The 22,624-nt window shown below is 37.3% G+C and overlaps 2 protein-coding genes across 2 annotated transcripts in view; both read right to left on the bottom strand.

Annotated features, from left to right (window-relative positions):
- Positions 1-22,537, bottom strand: part of LOC136054602 (uncharacterized oxidoreductase ZK1290.5-like) — a 42,809-nt gene extending 20,272 nt beyond the window's left edge. The window contains exons 1-3 of the mRNA XM_065745911.1: positions 22,462-22,537; positions 10,893-11,141; positions 6,507-6,608 (exon numbers count right to left, since the gene is read on the bottom strand). Of these exons, the coding sequence (XP_065601983.1) occupies positions 6,507-6,608; positions 10,893-11,141; positions 22,462-22,537 (427 nt within the window). The remainder of the gene's footprint in view (positions 1-6,506; positions 6,609-10,892; positions 11,142-22,461) is intronic.
- SLC30A7 (solute carrier family 30 member 7) overlaps positions 1-22,624 on the bottom strand; it is a 508,373-nt gene that overhangs the window by 442,201 nt on the left and 43,548 nt on the right. The window lies entirely within an intron of this gene.

The following is a 22,624-nucleotide window of genomic DNA, read 5'->3' as shown; positions in this document are numbered from 1 at the left end:
AAAACTGACAGTACACACTACCCTGTGAAGATGTGATCAGAATTACCAGCAACTCAGCTGAATACTGAATGGCAATCACAGCGTACACTCTCACAATCAGCATTCTGAAACTAGCATGAACACAACAAATTCTGAATAGGTTGTCCTCTCTGTGGCTATGAAAGCAGTTTCCTAAACTGAGATACTTTGAGGACTTCCATAATGGAGAGGATAGTGGTTCCCAAAAAATACAAATAAGAACAAAAAGTCTCATGTCAATAAAATAACACTGATTTACAGTAGCTCAGGGTCAAGTACCCTGGATTTGGGTTCAACATTTGCAGAGCAGATGAGCAATACCTTTTCCCCAAATAATGTACATTATTTCTTGAGACAAAATGTTCCTTTGGACAAGGACTTTCCATTGAAATGTAACTCAAAACAGCCATCTTCCCAAGGCTTTTCATGTTCACATGGGAACCTCTAGCCACTTCTGTTTGTATGCATGTGGAGTGTACATAAATGTATACATTTTCTTTCAGTAAGCTAAGTAAAAAAGATTTGCCTGAATTTATCAAAAGTAGGCTTCATGTGCTAGTAGAAAAAATACTAATAATACATTGCAATAAATCATGAAACAGAAGTCTGAGGGCTTATTTTTGCACTTAGAATTGCACATGAAGTCTGTTACAAAAAGCAAAATATAACAAAACCAACTAGACATTTGTGCAAATTTAGATTTGCTCCTGCATCTGCACCAAAATGTCTGATTCAATGGCAATTTCTTATTATTAACACACTGCAAGTTATGAAGGCTTCTTTGGGATCTTTAACATAAAATGTGTTGTCATTTCTTTTTGTATACGTCTTTTATTGCAGTCTTATCTGATCAACAGGGTGTGGTGCGACCAACATCCTCACCAACGGCAACCACCTTCAAACCATGAAAACACATCTCTGAACTGTTTCAGATAACAACAAGCCCAGAGACATCTTTATCTGTGCAAAGAGAATGTAGCTGATAGTGTGAAATAGATGTCTTGCTAAGAAAATCATTTACTTACTAAAAACTTTAATGCAACTTGCACATGCATGCCTCCTATTTGATTTCTACCAACACAAACATTTGTAAAACAATTATTTGTGGAATTGAAACACAAATGCATGTCAATTGTCAATTCTTCATCATTTGATGATATTTATGATATAAACATAGATATAAAATTATTTTTCAGTAAAATAAAAGCAGAATAGCATCTAGGAAATAGTGCACTAGAAATCTGTGCCACCTACACAAAAATGTATGTGGCTTACTTACCTCACACACATATCTTTAAGAACTTATCAATAACGGAGAAGGAAATGATGTAGACTTCACCAGTCTGTATCCAGAAAGGAAAAGGACACAAGAAACCTAAGCAACCTTAATAATGTTTCTCTCATTTGGAATTAGGTAAAACAACCTTTTTCTCTGTAACGCTTCAATGCTAAGCTAAACAGTTGCTGTTACTTCATGGAACTTTCTTCAACTCATACATCAATACAACTAAAGTGAACAAGTTAACAGAATAATTATTTTAAGGAGTAACTGTTTAACACAGACATACTAACACATTAAGGAATTTCTGATGCAAGTATGAATATCTCAGTAAGCAAAAACTTCACTGCTTAAACTAAGCAGATAAGGAAAAAACAACTTTTAGAAAATGGCATTGCCAATTACAGTCAAAAACTGGCTAGAGGTCCTCATTCTTCCCAGTATTTTTAGATGGAGGGAAAGTAATCATGTGCATGTGTGTATGAAAAGTTTTCAAGATGATGGCCTAACCACAATGCCAAAATCAAGATCATTAAAGACACTGCATATGGAAAGAGTTATCTTGCTAGAAACAGACCAATTACCAGTGAGTATATATAATGACTATTCATGATGTCAAAGCAGTTTGCCCACACTGCTTTCATCTGCTAGCAGACAAATGATGCCTATACAAGAATGTTGCAGTTGTCAAGGGAATGTTTGACTCAATGTATGTATCTTGGAATGGGTTCTGTAGGCAGTCTGGCCTCTGTCCTGAGGAATAAGAGAGTATAATTCCACAAAATGATAACGTATGAGACCACAAAAATTCCAACCATAGCCTTGACATTGCAGGAAGCTGAGCTGACTTCAGCTGTTACAACAGGAAGACCCAGTTATTATACACAAATGTCTCACTGACCAAAAGGTTTTATTCTGTGTTCTTCCCCAGTACTGCTATCCCATAGATCTTAAAAGAAGAGATGTATGCAGTCTGCTGAACAAAGATATGTCTAGAATTCCCTGCCTCTCAGCACCAGACTTGATGATTCTCACTATGACATTAAGACATACAGCAACAGAGTTGCCTACCTCCTGTGAAATAGCTCCAATCAAACTGGAGACAGATTAACAAATATATAAATATTTAAGTACCGTGCTATTAGTAATGTTACATTCCCAGGCTTAATAGATTGAAATAAAGTAATTCTTTAAACTAGAAAGTACTCGATCCTTGGTTAGTAGAAATACATTTTAACAGCAACATCTTTTCTACTGTGAATACACTGCTAACAGGTTGGTTTGACAAGTATTTTTAAATGGGTCTATTTAATGTAGTAGAGCCTTTATTCTATACCATCAGATGCACACAGCAATTAAAAAAAATGATTATTATCCCACACTCGTTCATTCCTAATTGTCAGATTAAAGAAGCTGAAATGCTTGTTCTTTGGAATTTGCTGCCATTCCTCAGGATTAACAAGCCCAGGTGCAGAGTTCAGATCTGTACTTACTCTACAGCTACTGCTAAGCTACTACTTACTCTAAGAGACAGCACAACTCCCACAGCACAATTCTTAACCTGAATATGAACATCTCATGAATCAGGCACTGTTGTAACTCATTAACACGATGAATAACAGTTGTAATATACTTCCCGGCCAGTTTAGGGAAATGTATGTACAATTAATAATTTTTGGTTTTTGATATGGAATGATACAAAAGCTATCAGTTTGTATGCCTTTCTAAATATGTAAGCACTTTAATTGACCAGGACTGGAGCACATCTTTCCCTGTAAAGTTATTACAGGAAAAGAGCAAACTTAATCACTGAAATATGGTTATACGACACAGTATTAAAAAAAAAAGTGAATTACAAGTTGTTCATATTTTCAGTTAAAAACAAATCAGGACAGGTGGTTCTTTTTAAAGAATGTTAACCATCAATTACTTTTGATGAACTACAAGAAGACGGTTCTTAAAAATAGGATAATGTTAAGCCACAGTGGGTTGTTTTTGTTTTTTTTTTTTGAGAGAGAGAAAGCAAAGGATCTCTCTCTTCTGTCACCTGAACCCTTTGCTTTCTAGTTATGAGAGCTTCTGATATGACAGCTCAAACTCAAACCCTCCTTAATAGAAAACAGAAAATGCTACAAGGCACAGAAAGATTATGAAAAACTAAAGTTAAGGATGCCTACATGTTTCAATGAAAACATGTTTACTAGTTTACATATTCATTTTCATTTGCACACACTGCACTCAAATAACAACAAACCTGTTATTTCTTCTTCAGCCAGAAGTATTTGGGAGTTTTCTAAAGTTGGACTTGCCTAATCTGAGGAATTTCACTCAACTTTTCACGCAGGTTTTCTGCTCCCTAAAATATTTATTCAGATAATGTTGAAAAATCTTTCAGATTTTTTTTTTTTAACTTGACACACAGCTTACTTTAATCTGAAGACTGGGTTTTAGCACATGCTGATCTGGACAGATTCACGGACTCAAGAACTATGGTCTCTCCTACACTAGCTGAGAAGATATTTCATTCCAAATGGCCTACACGTTCTGTTGCCCTGTGTCTCAGCTACTATTCAGAGACTCTCAAGCGAACATGGTAGAATCCATCTCTGCATATATAACCTAAAAAAATTCTCTCATATCTACAAATATAAATGCATCTGACCATTGTGACCAATATAAAACTTTCTGTAACTCAAAAAATAACCTGCAAAGACTTCTATAGACTCAGGCACTAAAAACTTATTTATTTACCTGCTAGAGTAATAGGCAATGGTGATAAAAAGAAGACCATTAATCATTTATATAACTTTGCAATCTTGTTTGCCTCAGGTAAATGAATTCTGCAAAATAAACATCAACCTGGATTTAAATAGAGGTTGAAAGAATGAGATTTTCAAATATCTGCAATCAAACTGTACATGAATACAAAGAAGTCTTTAAAGAAAATCTTGTTACTTCAGCTTGACCAAAGACTTAGATCAATATTGAGATCTTTTATCCTCAAGTCTTTTGAAGATATGCATTATTAATCCCATAATACAAACCAATTTTTCCATTAACAATTGTGCTTAACTGCATTTTCTGAAACTCCTCAGTGTGGATATAACTAGTTGCTAAACCCATAAGCAAGCTGAGTAACTTCAGTCTTTACCTGTGAATTGATTAAGGAATATTATTCATTTATAAATGGGCAATCCTTAAACCTGAAGCTTTTATTTTCTACCGTTGTATTGCTTCATGCTAGCCCCCAGTAAACATTCCCTAAAATATCAGTATTGCAAACAGGAACCTGCACCAAAGAAAGTCACTTTCAATGAAAATGAAAAACTCACCCTATAGCCTAAAACTCTTTTTTCCTTCTGATAAATGAAGATTTTTTTTCCCCTCAAGTAAGGGTTTTGACCAAATCATATATTCAATTTATACTGAGGCTAACATGTTACTCACATAACACACAGCAAGTCACAGAGATATGCAGTAATCATTCAGTCTTCCACTGAAAGTCTAGTGGTTACCCATGCAAACAAATTATTTAACATTTTCCTCAGGAATCATTGCATTTCCATTTCAAGAGTGGTTAACGTTTGTGTATCATTTCAGTAATAATTTCTGGTTATGGTCAGAACATGCAGAATCTGCACCCCTTAAAGCAAAACTGTAGGCTAACATCCAAAGGCACTTGATTCAATCAGATTAACACATCGTCTACAATTTCACCTATGGTAAAGTAGACGACCACAGCTGGAATACTTAGGCTCAGCTGCGTGAATCATGAGCCTACAGAATGCTTAAATTCAGAAAATGGTAGTGCAATGTGTCCAAGAAATCTAACTGCAAAGAAGATAAATACAAAGATAAAAAGAGTACAGAGATACAATGCATGGGAACAACAACAACAAAAAAAAAACAAACACGAATTCTTGCTCTTCATGAGGTCAGTGATAGCATTTCCAGTGTCTTACTCAAGATCACTGAATAGCTCAAAATCTTTCCCATTAGAAAGACATTAAAAAAAAATCACAAATATAAGCAAAAGCAGAATAAAGACAACAGAATAGGAATAATAAGAGCAAGTGAAAATACAACCTAGTTGCAGCAAATCAGAATGGCATATCCAGGTACAAATGACACGTGTTAGCCTAAATACTCATCAGAAAGCACTTTTCAATAGAAAAGCAAAGCAGCCTGCTGAATGATCCAAAACACCTTTGGACTTAAGTCATGATGCTTTGAAACATGAGGTTGGTGGTTGGTGTACTATTTCTTTCAAAACTTCAACAATGGTTGAAGTGCAAAAAAAAAAAAAAAGGGTTGATTTATTACTCAAATAAAATGGATAAAGACATGCAGTCTGCAACTGTAACACTCTACTGCTACAGTCACTGTTTTAGCATATGAGATGGCAAACAAACAAACGAAGAATTCTTCTCACAGTCCACATAAATTCTTTGAAGCTCTAAACATGGTCGGACCACACTGCATAAGAACTGCAGAACAGTACCTTCTTTTACATTATTTCTAGAAACACTGCTTATACTTAGGAGCAAAATCCCACTCAAATCTGGATGATAAATTCTGTTTGGGGAAGTCTACTCTTTCTATTGCTATGAACAAAAAGAGAAGATTGCTGCACACCAAAAAACATATTGACAGATATCCGAACATGAGAGAACAGCTCCCTCCTCTGAAAGTTTCTGAAAAAGTTAGAAACAAAGAATGTTGCTCTCTCTCCAGCTTGTTTTGTTGACATTTCCTGAAACACAAACAGATCTATAAAGTTGTATATTACATGATAATGTGAAAAATGAATCCTAAAATAAATTTTAAAAGATCAATAGGAAGTAAAACTTGGTAGCATGATTTATACTTAAAACAGAGAAGGCTACTACAAAGACTTCCTACAGTAACATATGCATTTCAACATAAGCTGTAGAATTTTTCAAGGAAGCATGCACATCATTAATCTCACAGGCAGAATCTGGAACCGTATTATTTAAAAGCAACACAAAACTTTTACTTAGCTTATCAGAACACTGATGCTGCAAGTTTCAAAGAGGTTCAAATAATTGAAACACCCAAATATCATCAAAATATGAGCACACAGCTCAAATTTAATTTTATTTTTTTTAACACCTATCATTCTAGACTTCCCAAAGCCTAAAAAGCACAATAATTCTTTCTGAAAAGACAAGTTTTATTATTACATTACCTTTCTCATAAAGCTCCTCCATTGCTCTCCAGGTTTCAGCTCGGACCTCCTGATTGCTTTTACCTGGAACATGAGTATCAGGCCAGTGTATCAAATATAGATCTGAAAAAGAAATGGTATCAAAGTCTTCAGAAAAAAGTCAAATAACACAAAGCAGCATTTTTCCTCCACAGAGGCTCCTAACATACTATTACCAAAATATACCTCCATGATCATTACTTCATACATCCATACAGTTTTAATAAATTAAATCCTACAAGATTTTATTGAAAAGTAAAGGCAGCAGAAGTTGCACATTTTCTCCAGGCTTAGGTCACTGTAATCAGAATTTCATGGTCACATTTGTATTTCATAAGCTTTCAACATATAACAAGTCCCATTTAAATTAAATGGATTTTGGTCACTGGGTAATTAAGACATGACTACTGCTGAAGTGCAAGTCTTGAAGTTCACAGAAAATCAATGCTTAGCACACAGTGCTGGCATCATCCTAAGATGCTTATTGTAATTGAGGCTTCTTTTACAATAAAAAATGCTTCACTATTAGAAACATACACATTTAGGACTAGAAAGCATCTACTGGACCACAAAATATAGCCCTTCTGACTGCAAGAAAAGTTCGTTGAAGTGGGGAAATGGTACCTTATCTCTGATACACAGGGTAAAATAGCCTTTCTGCCAGTCATGCACTAACCACCACAACACGGCTAGACTTAGAAGAATAGCAGAATATAGCATATCTTACACTAATCAACAGATCTGCCACTGTATTTGAGTGAACTAAGCACAGCTATTTCAGATGAGAATCTGTGTACTTCCACTGCATGTCAGAAAACTTTCCATAACACCTCTGGGCCAATATGAACAATAAGCACCTCACAAACCAAACTCAACCATGTCACCTTCACTTAGACACACATTCACACCTGCACCCACACATTTTCTTTTGCTGAAGGTATTTATTCCCCCAGGAGATTACAAGAACACAAACATTCTAACTCCAGAGGCAATAAATTAGTTTATAATAATAGTCAAAACAGCTTAATATTTCATTAATCAAGAATTGCATAACTATCACTAGCCGTTTTAAGAATTGACAACATTTTATCTGCTGAGAATGACATGGACATAGGTTTAATTTTGCTTTGTTGTAGTGAGATAGATTAAGAAACATTTTGAGGTCTCTTCCAATCACATTCTTAACAATCCTAACTCAAAATTCATGTTTCACAATATCAGGATGCACTTAAGAAAATCACAATCAACTTTTGTATTTACCAGCTTTTTAAAGCATCCTTTAAAGACAATCAAGTTATGGTGGTACAGTGGTAAATGAGGGCCTAAAGTTCAAATGTCAAAACACAGCCACAGGAAAACTAACATTCGTATGAGAACTGCTTTCACACATTTAAAACAGAGTGGCTTACAACTCCTTAGTGGTTGCAGCACCCACAGCCAACACGGTTTCTATTAATTCAGAAGTAACGGGACTTTTCACATTTAAAAGCCAACAGCATGTTGTCACAGAAATTATAGTCTATGGTTCTATTCAAATTGCTAATACTATTTAGAAGTATATATAATGATCTGCATGAAGCAACCTCCAAAACATTCTGCATTAACTCACGATCCGAATCTGGTGTATTATCATCGCTAGGATGAAAGAAATTGCCAAGACATATTACACTGAATATGCTGATACAACAAAGATTTGTCCAGTTCCAGCTGTGGATCTGTGATAGATCAGATATGGTTGAAACTGACAGAATCGGAACAGGCACAAGGAAAAAAATTGTTTATGAACTTGGTAACCCACAAATCACAGTCAAGAAGTTACTTCAGAGGTTTGATCTAAATCCCAAGGAATGTATTCTGCTGCTGCCAAACCCATAAGATTTGCTGCCATTTCTTACTGGTTTACTGTGACTGTTAGCTGCAATACCGCATTTAGAAAACACAAGAAGAATCTCTGTTATAACCACTGCCCACAAATTAAAAAAAAAAAAAACAAAAAAACATATCCAGCTTCTCATGGACATTTAATCTAGTGATTCAAACAAAAGCCCTGGAACACTTCTTTCCTAATACGACTTGCCCAAAAGCACCTATCAAAAAAGTTTTTAACAGTATTTACATGTAACACTTTCTCTTAAGAAGCAGTGACTGCCTATTAGTTTCACAGACTTATCAATTAGCATTATATTACTTTTTGGTGGGCCCTACATGGACCCTCATGGATATTAGTGGAGCATTTCTAGAAACAAAGACCTTAGCTGCACACTTAGATGCCAGGCTCCTTCAGCTTTTCCTCTGGAGTCCTCTAAAGGACTGCAAACATAAACGTGCATCTTTATAGATGCATCATCTAGAATCCTGCAAGCTTCTGTATGAATAATGTATTCCTATGGAAATGCTGTGAATATGTATTTGGTTAATATATGATGAAAGCAGGAAACCTAGAGTAATACTCTGCCCTGCATTCAATATTTCTACTTCAAGAAAAACTGCTGGCTCTAACAGATGCTTGAAACTAAATAATTTGCTTTCCTAAGTAAGACTAGACATAAATAGCCTTACTGTTACTAGAGTTTTTCTTGAACAAAAAGAGAGTGAGGATATCTAAGTTGAGGTCTACAAGCTTGTAGCTGTATTTTCCAACCTGGCTTCTGCATTCTTTTTGTTAGATGTGTGCTAAGTCTCAAAATGTTCAACAAAAAGCTCTCAACCGTCTTTAAACACTTGTAAAGTTTCAAGATACTGCCACATTTTGTTTGAAAACCCTTCCACTAAGGTCTTTTCAGACAGGAGGTACAAAGATCCCAGAAGCAGGATGCCTTTTACAAACCCTTACCTCCTATAAGGGCCTACTTCATCAGCACACATAGCGCAGAACACAGAACTCAGCTGCATCTCTTTCACACAACCACAGGTCAGGCTATGTCTAACAGTTATTCTGCCATCCCATTCCTCTTGTAGAAGTCACCATTCTCACCGACAGATCCATGAACTGCACATCAAGTATGTCCTAACTATAAACTGTGATGAGTTAAGTTTAAACAAACTTAAGTCAGTATTGATTTAGCTCACTATGTCTGACCAACTGGTTGGTCAGAAAGAGTTTTATAATTATTCAAACACTAGTGGAAGAAAAGAAGAAAATGAGGGAAGATAGACAAGTGGGAACAAAAAATGAAAAGTACAGGACAGTGGGGCATATTTTGCAGGCACCTGTAATAACTCCAAAATTTGTCTTAGTAATGTGAGCAAAAGAAATCTAAGAGCTGAACACAGCACAGATGTGAAGTTCTGTTTTATTCCAGACAAAGGATTCACTCAATGACAATACTAGTGCACTTCTTGCTCCCATATTTTTCCCTCTCAGTTTCTGCTCAACAGCAATGTCCAAACTGAGTATTTGCATGAGCACAGACTTTAATCAGCCTACTTACTACCTGAGAAAATAAAAGCAAATTACAGCACTGAGAATAATCACTGAGAGATTTCCTGGAAGTGAGTCAAGTTTTCCTCTCATTGGCATTCAGCACCAGTGCCACAGCAAGCAGAGGAAAAAAAAGAAAGCTAACAAAATAAGTAGAAAGAAGAAAGAAACATGCTATTTCTAAATTTTGAGGACAGAGTTAGGGAATAAAACTTTGATCATGAAAATCTTGTAGTAACTTGTATTTGCACGAGACTGAGAAAGACATATTAATTCATAATAATGCTTGCTCCCAGTCTAATACAGTAGTAAATATAGCACATCTTTGACTACCAAAATTTTATGATCAGTGTATATTTTAAAGCAAGTCTAACACAGTGTCAGATTGAGTCTTCTGGTCTTGCAGATGCTTTTAACCTTGTTCCCCAAAGTGCACTGCATCAGACAGATCAAACCAAAAGCAGCTATCCAGAAATTTTCTAAGTATCCATAATCACACAAAATAACTTTCAGAAAGGACTCCCATTCCCTGAGATGTAACAGACTACAACTTAAGCATTTTTGTTTCCCTATTAAAAAATTATTGCCAAGTCTGTGAATTCATGTTCTTCCACAGGTTTGTGGAGTTTTCAGCAAAAAAAATAGCGCTATCTTATTTAGTAAATCAAAATCAAATCAATTTAACAATGAAATGTACTTCCACAAAAAAAAAAAACTATACCTTTTTCTATTTTAAAAGACTTGCAACAAGGAAAAATTCTGTACTCTCAGTTATATGTACACAAATTTCCTTGAGAACGAATACAGCAAGAAATTTGCAAATGTATAAATAAGGGCAGAATTGGGCTCCTGTAACCTATCTGCAACATGTTTTTCTCCAGAATTCATTCATCTTTCCAAATGCTCACATGGTAGGTATAGCAAATAAGCTTATCAAAAATGCATACCAAGATACTCAACACCAAGTCTTTCACATGACTCCATGCAGGCTTTTTTTGTGTTTTCATAGCCATAATCACTGTGCCAGAGTTTGGTAGTTATCCAGAGGTCCTCCCGCTTCACACCACTCTCTTTGATAGCTTTTTGGAGGAGAGATTCACAGCCATATCTTTTTGCTGTGTCAATATGACGAATGCCACACTGTCGTAATGCATGGACCACAGCATCATGGGAATAGCCACCCCGATGGGAAGTACCTAAAGGGAGTTAGAAGTGAAAGATGAGCAATATATTTCATATACTACTTTGTTTTATAAATATTGTTTCAGAATGCTGTTACTGAATTGTCACTTCACAACACTAATGGGAACACTGACAGGCAGCGTGCCATACAGATTCCTTGGGTGGGAAAACACATAAGATGTAAGGATTGTGACATTGGTCAGAAACAACTCCAACAAAATCAATGATCAACAGTAAAGTAGGGTCATGGACTAGGATGAAGATCATAAAAGAAAACAGATACTTTATGAAAGATCCATATGTGACATTTAGTTTTCAAATAAGCACGTTTTCAGATGAAAATATTAACAATCTGAAACAAAATATATAACTTGAAAACAATTCACTTTGCAGAAAGCATATCCTGAAACATTTACTCCATTGACTTCTTGGTAGCTTCAAGTTACTACTGCATTGTACAACTCCAAACTGGGCCATAGTGCAGGTGCAACTCACATAATGTCAGACTCAGAAGTACCCAAAACAATGGAATCTACACAAGAGTTCGAAAACGGCTATACAGGGAGCCTAGGTAACAAACTACTGTAAATGTCATTGTGTAGGTATTCACTGGATGTACAGAAAAGTGTATTTTACTTGTCAAGGGGACGGAAGGAGGAGGAGACTCAGCAGGAAAAGCAGTCAGCAGGAGGACTGCCAGATAAAGAACTGGTTGAGAACATAGAGGATGATATTTCTACTTACCCTTTCCTGTTAGTTGTTTTTCTTGCTACGAGCCCCTCACCCACTCACCTCTACTCAGACTTCTCACAAACAGTATTTTCTACAGTTCGTTTGAGGAAATGCTCAGTCAGCCTAAGTCATTAACAAAAGCCAGCTTTTAAGATGATTACTTGTATTTAAAGGCCTGAATTCCAGAAGCAGCAGTAGGTGTGCAGATGCACACTAACTTCACGTGGCCTCGTACAGTTGTGACAGGTAACAGCACCAAGCTCTTGAGCCTCTGCTGAATTTAATACATACAGGACTCCAGGTCAAAGAAAAATATTATAAAGTGAAATTTGTCTCCAACTGTTAACTTGCTCTTTCACTCCAAGCATAGTATTTATTTATACATTAAGCACACCTATTTGCACGTCATGAAATTAACAAGTGTGTAATTCCACTCAGACTATCAGAGAAAAGAAAGACACAGCTATCTTATTCTTACCCCTAGAATTTTCCATGCCTGGACTGGAGAGAGGATGTACACAGAAATGTGCGGTGTGTCTAACTCACACACATTGCAACAACGCAAGAACGAGCATTTACACTGCTGTAGGACATGTAAAACAAGCCAAGTCACTTCAGCGCTTATCATTTTATAAATACCCAATCTTACAAGGACATTCAACGTTACTTCTATAATCTGCTCAACACTGTAAAATACTTAAGATGTAATAAAAGCGAGTGCAGAGGACAGCCATGAAGACAAGTGGATCACCTTTCTTATGAAGGCAGGCCGAGGGAGCTGGGCTTGTTTAGCTTAGAGAAGAGAAGGCTATGTGGAAACCTCACTGGGGCTTCCAGAACTTGAAGTGAGCAGAAGGGGAACCAACTTCTTACCTGATCTGATAGCAATGGGACAAGGAGCAATGGCTTTAAACTAAAAGAGAGATTTAGGTTAGATATTTTGAGGAAACTCTTTACTCTGTGTGGTATGGCCTTGGCAAATACTGCCCAGAGATGGATGCTCCATCCCTGGAGGCATTCAAGGCCAGGTTGAATGGGGCCCTGGGCAGACTGACATAATGGCTAGCAACCCTGCCCATGTGAGGAGATTGATCTTAAAAACCCCTTACAGCACAAGGCATTCTACGATAATATGATCTAATCTGGCACACAAAGTCTTACAGGATCATGATATGCTACTCACAGTGGGACAATCCCCAATTCATACTTGATGACAAAACTTGGAGCACTGAATTCTTGATTGATATTCACTGATTTCAGAGTAACGAAACAACACTACTATATCCCTACATTTCTGACATGTGCATCTAAAGTATTTTATCTTCCAAATTTAAACAATGTTTAAATGTTTTAGAAGACAGAAAACTTTAAAGCTCTTCTCCCCAGTCACTATGGCTGACATTGTAACTGGTTCCATTTCTGAACTAACTAGAGATTTCCTTGTAACTTGTTTTACACAAAAAAAGATAAGTTAAATTGCACTTCCAAAACCACTATTTCAAACTCTAAGTGCTTTAGAATAATGCAATGCTAATCTATATACACGTTCTATATATGTAATGTTTTCATTATTCAGATAACGAAGGAATTTTATTGAAAAATTATATAACTAGAAAAATATATTACACTTTTTCATAAAAATCTCTTCTAATAAGCTGGTATTGGTGCCAAATAAATTAGGTTGTAATTATTATGCCTGTTTCTGGCTGAATGGACTTCTCTAAGCACAGAATGAATGGAGTTCATTTAGAGGTCTTGCAAATGGACTCAGTCTCTTTTCATGCATAACAGATTTCAGTAAGAACATTCAGGACAAACAGATTTTTTTAAAAAAGCATTAACCCTTTTAAAGTAAGGGGAGAGTATTAGAAAGAAGGAAAAAGGAGAATATATCATTGTTTCCCATTCAGTGATGCATACTTGCTTCAAGGGAAATAAAGACACAAAGATTCACTTGAGGAAATTATCCCAACTGCTACACCTAAAGATGAACTGCAGTAGTCCCAGTACTTTAATGTACTTAGGGAGTTCTACAGTACTCCCTAAATAAATCAACGTTTAATAATTCTTTTTTCACTTAATTTTTTTTTCAAAAAAGAATCTATCTATTTTCTCTCCTGCTTTCTGGAAAAGCATGTCTTCATACTCTTTAAAAATATGAAGATATTATTTATCTAAATATATTACAAATTTCCTCAGATATAGGTAACTGCTGTAACTTGAAATCAACAGAACCACTTAAAGCAAAAGAGTTCCCATGAGTGAAACCACAGGCTGGATAGAGATCATTTCACAAATCTGTTCTCTCCAGACATCAGTTTGTAGTACTAAATTAAAGCCTAGTTGACAAACAAAACACCTAGAAAAAAAAAACCCACTCTTTTGTGGGTAGACATTTCAGAAAAAATCTAAAGAAAACAGGAAATATTTTATCAACATTTACATACTCATTATACACATAAGGTATTGTATGCTATAATAAGCTTGAAATATCTTATTCTACTTATTTCTATTGTTCCAACATTACAGCAATACTATTAAGGTGTAACTTTGTTGACATGATTTAATAAATACATTAATTTTTTGTGTGTCAGTACAACATTACGAACATCTGATGATAAAATATAAAATATTGCTTAGAAGTACAGCAAGTGAGCATACAACACATCTCAAGGTTCAGGGCTAACCCATTCAGAGATCGCAGGCCTCTTCTATAGACTGGCTCAAGGACAGGCAATCCTTATTCATCATCTTTGCTTAATGCCATTGAAAGAGGCAGCCCCAGTCTTCCCTCCTTGTCTTTCACTTACTTCTGCATTCATATGACCCCTGACAAACTGACTGAGACTGCTGAACAGACAAAAAAAACTGCTTTTTTAAAATCACGAAGGAAACTGGACACCTTCCAGAGGAAAAACCAAAACAAAATTTCAGGAAAGAGATGGGGAGAAAAACTGAGCAAGAAAAATTCCTCTTGAGCAGCAGTCGCTTAAGTAATTAGGTATATTCGATGCTTTTTACTACTTTTTTAGAAGAGTTGTATTCAAGCCAACCACAAAATAATCTGAAAGCCTTTCTCTATGAGCTGGCTTCCTCAACACGTGTTACACTCCTGATAAACACAAGTTTACCTAAACCTCATACACATAAAGGCACACCTGTATAAAAGCTGCAAGAGTAACTGCATTTTGTGAGGTTACACACCTGAAGTGCCAACGCAGCACTGTAACTTCGACCAACAGGTGCTGCTGAATATGGCTTTGTCTGAATATGGTGCAAGAGGAGCTGGAGCAGTTGAAGCATGTGTCAAAGTGAAGTAAGTAAGCATCATCTTCAGCTCTGCAGTTCTGCTCAGGCACCAAGGAACAGGCCGCAAGAACACAGCCTGGCCACAGTGTAAGGGTAACAGAGGGCCGTAACACGTTTATTGTGTGAGCAGAGAAAGGGAAGCCAGAATTGCTAGTTTTCACTCTTCCTGGGAGGAAGGAAGAAATGGCAATGAGCCATTGTTGACAAAAGTACTGTGTCCCTTCCATCCCAAACAGGGTCTGACTGTGAAGGAAATTCAGATCATCTGCTGCTAAACTAAGATACTTCTCTGATCACTAACCCACTATTCATCCAGCCAGAACTTCAGAAAAGGAGTTATTAAAGCAGTTTTGCACGACTCCCACAATAAGCACAGGAATTTTGGAAGTCATCCCTATTTTGAGTAGCATATTACAGCTCTGAAATCACCAGCTCACAAAAGTATCTCTGGGAATAAAAATATCATTCAAAAAAGGATTTTTTTTTTACCCCTGTAGGAATAAAAATCTTTCCAGTGGAAAGTGACAACAATTTCAGTTATCCAGCTGTCACACACAAGTATTCTTATCACTGAGGACTTCTCAATTAAATTTATATGGAAGGACTAATCAAAAAACTGACCTACACATTAGAAAGGCAGACTGTGAATGCACAATTCATGTACAAGTTTCATAAGCAGAGCAGCAACACACATTTAAATGCCTTTCCAGACAGACTGCCAAATCTTGAAGCCTTTTCTTTCACTCCACACTTTCCCACCACCGTGAGAACTATTTCTCATTAACAACCAAATTGGTTTCAGATGCTCTGCTATAAGATGTTACCTTAGAAACCATTTGGTAAAAGACTGTGGCTTCCTTCCATAGAAATCTCAAGCAGTGAAAAGACAGATTTTCTGGCATAAATCAAATCCAATTTCTAGGGTTCACTAAACCTTTTCTCCTCAGAATAATGTTTTGTGACTAGATCTTAGCAGTTAATAGTGCACGAAGAACTGCTGGTGTGAACCAGTTTTAAATGATTTTCATTCTCCTCCCTTTGTTAATCCAACTGAAATTATTTCCAGCGCTTATACCTTGATAGAACTTTCAGTTTCAAGGATACGTGCTATGTACAGCAAATACAGAGACTGACTACAAATACTATTTTCTTCCTTTTGAAAATATCCTCCTAAACTACTGTCTGATAAAGATTGCAGTTGACTGACAACACCAGACGTTTAGAAATACTTCACAGTGAGACAGACCGGTGATGATATTTTCCTTCTTCAAACTAATTCCACAGAGAAAAAATGATCAAAAGGAAAAAAAAAAAAACATGCAAATACTAAGTCTGTATTTAAGTAGAACATTATCATACTCATTCCTGCTGTGAAAATTTGACTTATGAGTAAGTTATGTTAATTTTCAATTAAGCATGATTAGCATATAATGAAGTACAGGGATAATAATGATAATATTAAAAACTGTAATTAACCATCCAGTTAATTCAAAATCACAAAATGTCATAAAGATAACACCACAGGAAAAAAATATGAAGAGAACTGGAATTTATAGTCTATAGTTTACAACATAAAGTGGACATAAACCAGCTCATTACTGTGGGACACTAATCAGTGACTAATTTTTTACATCACAATAGCTTCCTTCATACCTACCAGACTTCCCAGTGAGCACAACTGTGAACCATGACAAGATCCCACTGCTGCAAAATGAGGACACTGTCAGGTCTGAGTCTTGCACTGACTCATAGATATCTAATGGCATTCTTGAGTCTGAAGGACAGCAGCAACACAGTTATCTGAACTAAAAAGCTGTGCAAACTTAAACAGAACAGTAAAGAACACTTCTGATCAAATGCTTTTTATTCACATCATCTAAGAATTTTAAATGCCTTTTCATAAAGTCCCCAACACAAACAACATTTCTGATAGCCCCTCCTCTCACACTGCACACTCAGACTGGTGTGTATATGAATGCAAAGCATACCTACTCAGGCACAAAGCCTAAGGAACAGAGCTTATGTTATGAAACTGGCAGAAAGCCACAATGGCAGTGCCTCTCTTTCTCTTCTCTCTGCACCAGACAATGAGGTTTTTGCATCACCATGCACTGGAGGTACTTCGTGTAAACAAGAAAGGACTGAAGACAGCTTAGCAACCAGTTCACCCCTCCGTCCCACTTGGAGGCATGAGGAACTACTGCACTTAGGTTACAGCATGAGACTTCAGCATCCAGTGCTGCCAGGATTGCAGGCAAAGAAAGCATCTATGATGGCTGAAGTTCACTATATGAAGGCTGAAAGACAAGAATTGGTCTTTTTTTTTTCTTACTAAGGTTTTGTATCATTTTTCTACATTACAGAAACACAGTGAAAGGCAAAAGTTGAATATGCTGAAGCTCATTTCTCTGTTCATTTCAACCTGGCTGCAAATAATGTGCTCATCTAATGAGCAATTAAGATCATAAGATTTATAAGTACAACCAGTAGCGCCTCCTACGTTTTCTTTATGATGTCTTTCCTCAGAAAATGAGCCCTGGGATTGTGGCTCCAATGACTCTCAAGAATCTGTATAGTTCTTGGTTGAAGTGTGGGCCTTCATTACAGTAATTATTGGCACTATAATGCACTTAAATAATATTTAGGCCATCCATTTCTTCTATATCATGTGCACATCTAAGATCCACATCTGTCACAAAGTAATCATAAAATTTCTATTAAAACTTCTTTTTTCTCCTCATTTCTACTTTATGCAAGTGATTTCAAAGCATAGCCCCAAAATGTTTATCAGGAACTTCAAAAGTATGCTTCTACTGACTGAGCTTATTAGAATTAAAAAGTGGAAATAAATTCTCTCTTCCGGATGAGTTAGGTGGTAAAAATTAAACTTCCACAAGATGAGTAATACATTTTTTTAAAGCAGTAAAGACAGATTTTTTAATAACTTGATAGACAAAATAATCAGGTAAGAGCAATAGTTGGCTGGTTTTAACACCAGAGGATCAAAGAGAGCTTTTGGTGAGTAGAACATGCTGTTTGATCCTTTTTCTGCCACCCGTACAAACATGAAGAATGTCCTCCTTATTTTTCTATTTAAATCACATCCTTAATGCAACTCCTATCACTAAAGAGGTTTGGGATTTTGTCTGGAAAATGGAACACATGAAAGAATATGAAATTGCAGATTAAGAGGATTGTCCCTTCTACCTTAAGAATCAAGGCGAAATCCCCTGTAAGCAAAGGTGTCCTCGTAGGTTTGTAGGTGCACAAACAGCAAAGTCAAAGCAGCATTTCCCTCAGACAAAAAAAAAAAAAAAACAACAGCCCACTTATTGCTGAAATAAATCAAGAACTGCCACAGTATTCTCCCCCACATTCATTCACTAATATCCTTTAAAACAACATTTGTGTAGCATTAAATCTCCTAGCAGATCAGTACGTTTCACCAGGTTAGGACACATTTTTTGCCCCTACTGTCTTGTAGCATCCACCCACATGGAATATGGCTGCATTTTGTACAAATGAGAGAAGTTAAATATATGGAGACCCTCCAAAGCTCAAGTACAGCTTCTCAAAGTCAGACCTTCTGAAACAGTAAATGAATTAAGACAGAAAGATTTATAGACATGGCATTTTGTTCATCACAAGAGGCTATTAAGGAAACTTGGTAACCATGGCTGAGGAGTAAATTCCTGACAGAATTAGAAAAGAAGAGGAAAAAAAAAAGGGTTGAAACATAAAACAAAGGGAAGAAATGAACAGCCAATTCTTATTACAGAGTAAGATTAATACAGAGGCGTGCCATAGGTCTTGGTATTGAGACCACTGTTCCATAAATTTCCTTAAGAACTGAAGCTGTGGAAAAAAGAACCACAAAAAAAGAAACGCAGTAATGGTGGAGAACACAAAGAAAAGCAGTAATAGTGGAGAACAAGAAGTGAAGGCTTGATTCTGTAGCCATTAAAATGAAAAGCACAATCTCATTTGATTCCAGTCCCAACAGGACTGGGCCTTTTTTTTTTTTTTTTTGTCTACAGTTAAGATTAACAATGGCTACGAGCAACTTTACAGTTAATAATCAAGAAGCAAATAACTGCATTAGCAGTGCATAATGCAAGGAAATGTTAAAATACTTCCACTCAGCATTACAGTTCAGGTTATATGCAACATTTTGAGGAAAAAAACAAAACTTGAAGTAATGAAAGTGAAGCAATGGAATTTTCCTCCAGGAAAACAAACAAACAACACCACCACCACAATGAAAACAATCACTTCTGCACAGAACTGAGAATAATACTAATTCAGTAAGTTTTGTATGGTTGTGATGGAAATAATACAACAGCTAAAACACTGCAGTCAGCAAAGTAAGTAAAAACTTAGCTTTACAATTCATTGTAGATAAAGCTGCAGGTGAACATGAGGAATCTTACACATAGAACACCCTGAATTCAGGACAGGACAGATGCTTCTCCTTGAGTACGAAGGGATTGCGTGTGTGTGTGTGTGTGTCTGCACACATTATTCTCCCACCTTGTTTAACAGAGAGACAACCGCAGTAAAAACGCAATTAAAGGAAGCTAGTAGTGCTATAAATTAACTCATGTCACGTTATTCACTAGGACTGTTTTTTACTCTATCAGGCTTTGGCTATTTGACTATAAGCTGCTCAGAGAGCACCTGCCTGCTTTCCCAGTCGCAGTGCCTAATATAATGGCACCATCCATTATTGAATTCTGTAATGAACACTGCTGTGAGTAATAAAACATGCTGTGTGGCATGAGTAAGGCACAGTGCATACAAAAATGTGATTATTATTACTGAGGCTTTGTTTTCTTTTTTCCCTGTGAAGATTCTTCTCATACAAAACTGTCATTCATTTTATGCTTTGATAGGAGATCACGAGATTACTATTTTTTTTCATCTTGTCAAGCTGCTAATTCTAGTTTCTTCAAGGATTTACACGGAAAACAACTTTACAAGAAAACATTCTATGTATGTTTTTGGTAAGACTAACAGATCTGGGCAGGAAATCACATGCTATTTGACCAAATCCCTGCTTACTTAATCCCAAGTTTACTGTCTTTCCTTTTTGTTTACATAACAAAATAAAACGATCTAAATCATTTTCCTTTGCTAAATAAACTTAGCTGTGTACTTCAGCAGAAAGATGGGCTCTCTTGTAATAATCATCGGGTGTCTTGGGAAAGAATGCTTGTTTCACTGCTGCTAGCAGACTTGTAGGTGTATTGAGCCCAGAAGAAAGACAAACAAGAATCTGAATAAGCAAGTAAGTAAAAGCAGATAGAATGTACTGGAAGCAGAGGTTTGGGCATATCGTTCCAGGGAACCTTCAGACTGACCACCAGTTGTGCAAGCTGCATAACCTTCCAGGGTGCTCAAATCCATCACTCTCACTAGAGGTTGTAAACTAACAAAAGACCACTTAACCTCCTGCTTTCCTTTCTCCCCTATTGCAGAGAGCCCTGACAAACTTACTGCTCTTCTCCTACTTGTTAGGAAGACCAGGGGAGCTGTGAAATGGAAATCAATTTAACAAATGGCCCATTGTGTTGGGTTGCATATCTCGGTGTTCAGGGTTGGCCACAAACCGAGTGTGGTAAATTCTTGAACTTTTAAACTTTTTTTATTTTTAAATCTGCAATATTATTCAGCATTTGTCAAGAAATACTTAAAATTATCATACTAGTTCCTACCTATTGCAAGATGCCCAAAAAGCTACAGAAATATTTAAGAAATTTGTCAAATTGTTCCTCGAACAAGAGCAGAGAATTGAGGTCAAAGAACCAAACCTCTGGAAAGCCACACCTGGCAGAAAGCACTGACCCAGAAAACGCCAAATGCCATCGTCCGCCATGGCATTATCCACTTACTGTGGTTTGAGGTCAGGCTTGATAATCAGCTCCTCAATACTAAGTGACTGAAAGACAGCCTGCAATATGCCATTTGGACACTTTCTGGCCATCCACTTTTTAGCCTGTTTTCCCAGTCACCTAAGTCATGTGCTACAATCTCCAAAGGAGAAGTGAGGATTCTATACATGACTTGAAACACAGTTCAGCAAATACTGAAACAAAGGCTTTAAGATGGGCTTCATTCTCTAAGAAGGACCATTTACATGTTTCTCACATTTGTAAAAAATCTCTAAATCAACTGACAAAAAAAGTCATAGGTTAAACAAAAGAATTCAGTGAAAGAAAAAAAATGTCACTGAACAATACAGGCCCTTTTGTTCATTGTATAGGGATTATGAAAGGGGTAACTACATCAAGTAATCATAACAGATGCTAAACTAATGAGTTCATACACTGGGTATACACATACCACACCCTCATGAGCACGTGCATGTAAAGCAGCTATCAACACGTAGATTTTTAGACCCCTTTCCTGACAGTACTGAGCTGCCAAGACTTTTTAATTCTGCTAAAATGATTTTAGTACTCTGAAATGAGCACTACCAGCTCCAGCTATTCATTCTGTGTTTATGGATGAAGAACTAGCCCTCCTAAGATAAAAAAATAAAAAATAAAAAAATAAAAACTTCTGTTGACTTAAGAGGCTTAACATGCTCCTAAACCCTCAGCGCTAACTTTGTCCTCCTTCACACTTATGAGAATCCTAAATCATTGTTCTGAAATCAGATAGGATAAAGCTGAAAAGGGCACACAGGCCATTTTGTTTTACAGCCCAGCTTGATACTTGTGTGATTGATTAGCTCCAGCACCACAGACAAAGCACATTAAGTGCCTCTGATTGGTATGTTCGTCTGAAGTAATGGAGCTCCTGGGATATCACACCAACCTGCGATAAAAATGCATCATGAAAGATTGACAGGTAAGCGCCCTCATGCTGAAGAGTGCATTATCAATCAAAGAGACAGAATGAAATCCCCAAATGCTGCGCAAAAGCTTCGAGAGAGAAATTAACTCCTCACATTTACGTTAAATAAATACAAACTAACGTGAGCCTGTGCGTCTTTGCTCACTTCATGCACCGGCCTCCTAAACCACAGCTGGCATCCCAGGAACAACAGACACGTCCTCGTAAGGAAACCTCTCTTTCACACACGTTAACTGCTCAGCAGGGCCCGAGGGCCGCCCAGCACCGCCGCACGCCGCTTCGCCACAGCGGCAGACAACGCGTCCCGGCCGGGCTGCCCAGAGGCCGCTACCGGGGAGCGGGCAGCACAGGGGCACCGGCGCCGAGCGCCAGGGAAAGCGGAGCCGCACGGCCGCCCCCAGCCACGTTACACAACGGGGAGGCTGCGGCACTTACCGAGCCCCAGCACCGGGACGCCGCGGCCGTTACGGAGCGGCACCACGGGACAACCATCCGCCCCGCCACAAGCCATGCCGCCCGCCCCGCGCACTGCAGCTCCCGGCGGCCTCTGCGACACGCGCGGAGGGGCGGGGCCTCGGCCGTGAGGGCGGCGGCGGCG

Source organism: Cyrtonyx montezumae, unplaced genomic scaffold (genome assembly GCF_038088225.1).
Source record: "Cyrtonyx montezumae isolate F1298 unplaced genomic scaffold, pur_monq_1.0 scaffold_1, whole genome shotgun sequence".
NCBI classification, from domain to species: domain Eukaryota; kingdom Metazoa; phylum Chordata; class Aves; order Galliformes; family Odontophoridae; genus Cyrtonyx; species Cyrtonyx montezumae.
The sequence above is the reverse complement of the archived record's forward strand: the minus strand, read 5'-3'. Positions and strand labels throughout refer to the sequence as shown.